Here is a 7,262-nt window from a genome sequence, read left to right as displayed (position 1 = left end):
TACAGAGACTGGCAATAGCCTTGAGCTGGTTGCCTTATCCAATTTCAAATGGCCTTGGACAGTTAATTTTAAATGGACAGGAACTACAGATGATACATAAGAATGTTATTGCCTGTCTAGCAAAAGATCTGCAAAACCAAATTTTTCTTTAAACTGAAATTATTCTATCAGATGGAATGTATAAAACTGTCTAAAAGACGTTGCTTGATTTTCCCCTAAATGTGTAAAAAACCATACAGATGTGGCACTTAGGGGTGTGGTTTAGTGATGGACTTGGCAGCACTGCAATTGTTGATCTTAAAGATCTTTTCCAATCCAAACTATTCTATGACTGTTAAGGTGGTAGATGCAGATGTCTTAGCTTTTGTGGTACCAAGAAATGCTGCTTAAAAAATATCTGGGAACTTAACATCCCACATTTTGGGCTTCTCAAGTTACAGCAAGACATTTGTAGCAGAAGAAAACTGTCAAGAACAGATTATGGCTGAGGTATCCTTTAGAGGTTCAGTCAAGTACTAAGCAAAGATTTTTTTTCTCCTGAAAAAACAAGTTTGAATTCATCCTGCCAATAATAATCAGATATTACAAAACTCTGCTTTTAAGTCTATTAAGTGAGCAATGAATTTAAAGAAACATTGCCACTTCACCTTGATTCCTAAAACGAAAGGCAAGAGAGCATAAAGAGAACTGGCCCATGGCACAGGTATGTGTCTGTTGCCCCAAGGGCCACCTTCACTAAGCACTCTTGAGAAAGCAGTGCTGGTGTTTCAAGTGGGTTCTGGAAAAGAGATGGAAGAACAAGTTAAACATTCATTACAAAAAACCAGAAAATTCTTGCAAGCCTGTTTCTAGTGTCTATGCATGCCTAAGTAGTACTAGCTGCTGATACACTGAAAATTACATTATAAACTTTGGACTATTACAGAGAAAAAATGGAAGCAGTAAATTATGACTGATAACCCTAGGTGATGTGCTTTCCCAGTTTTGATCACAGATTTCCATTTATGCTGGATGGTTCAGAAAAAAATAAGGAAGGTAAAACTTGTAAACAGAAGCTCTATTCAAGGAAACAAGAATAAAACAGCTAGTGCCAAGCTGTTTGGTTGTTGTTTTCTTAGTTTTGAGGTGGTTTTCTTCTAGATTTAGTGTAATTTTGTTGTTTGAAGCCGTGCTGATCCCCATGTCTTGCTTTGCTCCGAATTCGGGGCTGACTACAGGTGAAGCAGCACTGAGTCTGTATTGATGGCAGCAAGCACTTTCCAATGCCTCTCAGCCTCTGGCAGAAGTGAACTGACAGCTGGTCTTTGCTGCAGGGCAGCCCTGTAGTGAAGAAGATGACAAGAATTAGCTGTATTTTGCTGACACACTCCCCATATTTCTAGAATTTAGAACTGCTCTATGCCAGATGGTCATGTCTGTTAAGGGTGTTATTCATGGTGGCTTTCTCTTCCCTTGTATTATGGGTCAGCTTGACGTCCCACTGAAATTCTAGGATCTTTTAGTGAACACATGACCTTCTGTTTTGGAAATATGACTGTTCACTGAGATTTTACTTTTGTGGCAGACACAGCTGATCTATGTTTTCCACTTTGACTTTTCTGCTGATAAGGACTGCCAGAGAAAGCCTGGCAACAATGACTTGAATTTGGTACTTTTGCATTCTTGTAACTAACTGCCCCTAAGATGAGCGTGATGGGCTGGCAGGGTGCTGCACAGCCAGCCAGGGCAGGCAGGAGAGTGCAGACAATGCATATGCAGCTGCATGTTCAGCTTGGCTATGCCTTGATTCCTGCAGCATCAGAACATGGCAGGGACTGCTGCTGCCTGCACCACCGTGGTGATGGGTCTGTGGCAGCTCTGAGGGACTGAGATGGGCCAGATTTAGCCAGATATTAGAAACTGGAGGTCCTCAGCTTTGAGAAGGCAAGGTGTGCAAAAGAAGGAAGATGGTATATTAGCAAGGCTGTTCTCCAGCAAATCCTTCAACACTGCAATGGGGGAAACGCAAAGAAAACTAGTATAAAGGTAATTTAAAACAGATCAAAGCAGGTTTTTTTTTTTCACACCAGGCTGTGAACCTCTAGAATGGCTGTCCTCAGGATATCCAGCCCCCAGAGCTGGAAGTTAGGGATGGGAAGCAGAAAGAAGCTTCCATAACCCAGGACTGTCGATGGTTAGGGACATGCTTTGCCAATTAAGACACTCACAAGTCTATGGGCCCAGATGGGACATACCCCAGAGTAAAGAGGAAACTGGTGAGAGAACTTGCCAAACCACTCTCCATCTCCTACCAGCAGTCCTGGCTAACTGGAGAAGTTCCTGACTGGAAGTCAGCAAATGTAATTCCCATCTCTGGGAGGGTCAGAAGGATGACCCAGGGGACTGCAGGCGTGTACAGCTACCTGAGAGAAGGCTGCAGTGACGTGGGGGTCAGCCTATCTTGCCACATCCACAGTGAGAGAACAAGAGGAAGTGGCCTCAAGCTGAGTCAGGGGAGGCTCAGATTAGCTTTAGAAAACATTTTTTCACTGTTGGGATGGTCAGGCATTGAACAGGCTGCTCAGGGAGGTGGTGGAGTCACCATTCCTGGAGGTGTTCAAGAGGCATCTGGATCTGGGTGATGTGTTTGAGTGGCTCAGGGGCTACAGCGGCATAGCTGGGTGGATGGTTGGACTGGATAGTCTTGAGGGTCTCTTCCAGCCTTGACAATTCCATGATTTTTTGAACTTGCTGCCACAGGAGAGGGTAGAGCAGACAACAGCATCAAAAAGAGTTGCAACATAATGAAAGTTAAAATAAAAAGGAGAACTTTTAATAGTCCTAATATACATCAGTTGGAAATGCTGGAGAACTGTCATGGAAATGAAACTCAGGAAAGCTCCAACCTCCTGCATTCCTGCTAAGCAGCATTTTCTAATGCCATTGTTGGAGACATAAGGGTGGGCTGCATGGACCAGTGCTTACCCAGTAGGGCATTTATTATGTTTTACAGGCCACTTGAACTTTTATTCACAGAAGTTACTCTTACTAATGTGTGTAGGCAGTATTTATCTGAGTTTTTCTCTCAGAACACGAGAGGGACAGGAAATAAGCAGACCAATCCACCCCAGGGCAAAACATGTGCTAAAATTCTGTGAACAGCAGCAGCAGTGATGCGTCACTCTCAAGAGCATGTCAGATCCACACTGCCCTCCAGATTCAAACCATTGTCTCACTGTCAACTTGGACCCTTAGCACTGACTAACGGGGAAGATCATGCTCCAAAAGGCTTTTGAAAGTTTTTCTAGAAGAGCTGTGAGATGTTGCTGTTGATCTGAGGGTACCTCCTGGATGCAGCAGTACACACACTGCTCATAAAGATGTTATTCCTTCTGCAAGCTTCCCCCTTCCGCTGATGCCTCTTTTTTTGGGCTATTAACCATGTACATAGCTGGGCTCCTGGGCCTTTGAAGGACAGAGGTACAGGACATTCTGACTCACAAGAGCACTTCTCTTCACCAATTGATTTTGGACAGTCTTACCCTATGGGACACTGGTTTTTTTACAAGGGTTTTTTTACAGTGTATGTAAGAATTTGCTTGCTTGCACTCCCAGTCCAGAATTTACAGCTTCCATAGAGGGATCTATCTTAAGAAATGGCAACTGTTTTTTAATGTGTGTCCCTCCACAGTCCTCACTGCACCCTGAGTTAGCTAAAAGAGGCCAATACAATCAGACCTACTAATTTAGTTGTGTCATCATAAATTAGGGATGCAGGTTCCCCGTCATGGCTACACAAGGCCAGAAGTGCTGGAAGAGACAACAGTGTGGTTCTGCCAACAGAGCAACTGAGCAGGGACAAGCAGGGACAGGCCAGGGTGACCTGCAATTACTGAGCCCATGCTACTCAAAAGAAGCTGATAGAGTCAGCTCCCAGTTTTTGCAGAATCTCTGTAGACATGGAGAAAACTGTTTCATGCATGTGCATTACTCTACCTGTATTTTTCCTGCACTCTTGCAGATTGCACTTCTGGTATTTTGTGGGCTTGGCTTTATCCAGGCACATACTGTCATCTTCAGTTTCCTTAGTTTCTGTATTCATGCATTTCACAGTTCTTTGCTGAATGCCCCCTCCACAAGAAACAGCACACTGAAAGAGTAATTTTACCATACATAAATTTTTTTTACATAGAAATTTTGCAATATGGCAATATTTGAGCTGTGATGTGACTGGAAGCTGAAACTGCCTTGTGACCCAGAAGCAATGCCACTCCAGTAATCTGCGTACTGTATGCTCCATCCAGACACCTCCGTGGTGCATTTTAGCCAGATTTGGCAGAATACAGCAGAGGGTAAATGGTATAAATACAGCATCTTGGAATGTGTAAACAGGGGGAAAGGACTGTTTTCTACAGAGGAAAGGATGACCTGCAATGCCAGTCCTACAACAGAAGAGACTTAAACCAAATTCATAAGAATTAGGACAGTTTTTGCTTCCTGTGTTTTCTGACTATCTAAGGTAAACATGAATAACCAACTGCAATGTTAGGTCTATAAATGACCAAACTAAGATTTTAAAAAAAAGTCCAACAAGGTTTTGTTTCTTTCCTGGCTTTTAAACAGAGGTTACCCTTTCTTTATCCACAAAAAAAAAGCCAGCTGCTTGTTCTGACTGCACACAGAAGGCCATAAAACCCAAACACTTTTAAAATATCTTCCTGTATAATTCTGTAAATGTACTTAATTCTTGTGACTTCCCAGAGCATCTAAGAATGCCAATTAGTTGTTTGTTTTTTTCTCTACAGATAAATAGTGCCAGCAGATAAATGAGATAAAGAATTCAGAAGATAGAGAATGTCAGCTAATGAAGCACAAGAGATGAAGACAGGAGTGGAACCTCTGTAATTTTTCTGCAAATTATCCCCTTTCTAATGTGTATTCTGTACATGAAGCACAATAGTACTGGCATGAGGTAGACTGAAAGATCTTAGGCATTCTCGCAACTACTTTATATGGATGTTTAAAATATTTTTATGAAGTAAAATTAATAATGAATACATCAATATGGAATTAATAAATAAGTAAAATATTTGCAATAACATTTGGTATTCTGTTACTTATTTTATGTGCTTCACTTCTATATTTAAGTGTTACACTGACTCTACAGTACATTATAGTCACATCCCATCTAATGGCTTTGCGTCAAAACCAACTCATTGAATTTTCTGTGTTAAATGAGACTCCAATGTTTCCTGATCTGTGGCTCCTTCTTTTAGCATTCCTTCAATATTCCATTATGCTGTGAGGAGTTCTTGTAATGTATGCAATGTTTATTAAGGAAACTGCAGGGAAAGGTTTATTAGATATACTAGTTTCTTTATAGATAAATATGTATAGCAATAGATAAATGTGTATAGCAGATAGTGGAAGTTTCCCCAAAGGTACACCTCATATTTTTCAATAAGATTGCCAGGTACTATGTAGGAGGCTATTGGTCAAAATTCAGAATTTCTCTTTGTGTGGGCAAGTACAATATTCCCCAAAGCTGTTTTGAGGATCACCCGATCCCCTCCAATAGCCTCTAACAGTGGAATATTTCAAATGTGCAGAGGAAGAATGTTAATGGTAAAACTCCTTTGTTCTTAGACAAGATAAAAGATGGCAGACTTCCAATGACTTCTAATACAGCAACAAAAGCCAGAAGCTACATTATCTGTCACCTGAAGGAATGGACATAAGCTGGCTATCAAATGTTCAGTAATGTTTTCAGAAGTTCTCCTCTTGCAGCTTCAGCTGTGCATAAGGAACTGTACTTGCCACAGGTGCTGAGGTTCAGAGACAAGTGGATAACATGACCAAATATGGCCAGCTCATGACAAACAAAGCCCAGAAATAAACTGAATCCTACCGGGCTCCAGGCCATGTGCACCCACTGAGTGCAAGGCTGGCTGTTACACGGTGCCATGGGATCAGGTCTCCTGTTCCAGTCACAGCGCCCTTCCCGCGGGCAGGAGACGCGCCGCTGCTGCTGGCCACCGCCGCACGACCTCGAACACTGCCAAGAGAGGGGCACAGCCAGGGGTGGGACAGCATGAGAAACCACAAACAGACCACAAAGATGGTTGGACAGGTTCATTTAGAACATGTGGGGCCACAGATAACAAGGACACAGAGTCACAGGCCCATGGGTATAGAAAGATGTACAGGCTTGCCTGCACATCAAGTACTAAAGTGCAGACATGAAGAAAAGCTCTGCACTGCAGCACTTATTCCATGTGCTTGGAAGGAGACTGAGAAGAAGCTGCTATATGGGGAAAAGCTGCTCCTGGCACACACTACTGGAAGGACTAAAGGGCAGAGTAGAAGTGGCTACACAGAACAGGCAACACAGAACTGCTCATCAGCATCACCAACACCAGTAGCATCTCTAACAAGAATTAGAGTAGAAGTCATGTGTCAGCAGGATTAATCTGTAACACTAAATGAAGACACAACACATTCATAAGATCTCATTTCTTATGAGGTGGTTGGGAACATTAAAATTCAATTCATACAACAACTGAACTCTTTGGCAGTAAAACTGTCAGGCAAAGATAGCGACTCAGGTTATTTTTTAAACATTCTTCTGTCCACATTCTAGAATTACTCATTCACCGACTTTTTTACTATTTTTTTCACGAAGTCTGCTTGAAATACGCAAAGTATTTTATACTCTTATATGAAATAAGGTATCAAATATACTTTGAATAATGCATTGTTACTGTCCTACAAGGAATTGCACCCCTATGGACAGGACAATATATGTGACATCTGATTAATGAACCCTTTCAATTCATTTCTACCCAGTGTCTTTAGCATCAGGGCAACTCCCAGGGTTGGAGCAGTGTTTTTATAAAGTATTTTAAGTGGCAAGCAATTGCAATCATTCAGATGTTTTTATTTTTTCTCCCCGTGCTGACTGCTCTGACAGCACACCCTGGTCTCCTCCAGGTGTGATTTGTTGGTGCAATGTAAAGAAAATGTGATCACCTCCCTTAAAATCCCAAAGCATTAGGTCCACAGGGCTGCAAATATCATCACACATGTTCTCCAGAGCTGCTTTCAGTGGGATTAAATTCTAAAATATAATCAGGCCACATGCTTTAGATGACATAAATATTTGCCTGGCTGCCTCTGAGGTGGCTGGCACAGATCTGCGTTACAAAGGGACCCAAAAGTCAGATTTATCTTATGTCTGGTCTAAGCCTTTGCTCCATAAAATTTCAGTCCAAAAGTGTAAAGAA

General features: G+C 42.0%; 1 protein-coding gene across 1 annotated transcript in view; it reads right to left on the bottom strand.

Annotated features, from left to right (window-relative positions):
- Positions 1–1,114: 1,114 nt before the first annotated feature.
- The window catches only part of ADAMTS12 (ADAM metallopeptidase with thrombospondin type 1 motif 12), a 140,956-nt gene continuing 134,808 nt past the window's right edge, over positions 1,115–7,262 (bottom strand). Inside the window, exons 22-24 of the mRNA XM_054283474.1 lie at positions 5,888–6,034; positions 3,976–4,129; positions 1,115–1,320 (exon numbers count right to left, since the gene is read on the bottom strand). Of these exons, the coding sequence (XP_054139449.1) occupies positions 1,115–1,320; positions 3,976–4,129; positions 5,888–6,034 (507 nt within the window). The remainder of the gene's footprint in view (positions 1,321–3,975; positions 4,130–5,887; positions 6,035–7,262) is intronic.

This window comes from Melozone crissalis, unplaced genomic scaffold (genome assembly GCF_028551555.1).
Source record: "Melozone crissalis strain CALT ecotype California unplaced genomic scaffold, PUWL_Pcris_2 ptg000036l_1, whole genome shotgun sequence".
In the NCBI taxonomy this organism is placed as follows: Eukaryota; Metazoa; Chordata; class Aves; order Passeriformes; family Passerellidae; genus Melozone; species Melozone crissalis.
Note: the sequence above shows the minus strand (reverse complement) of the source record. Positions and strands in the feature narration are given on the sequence as shown.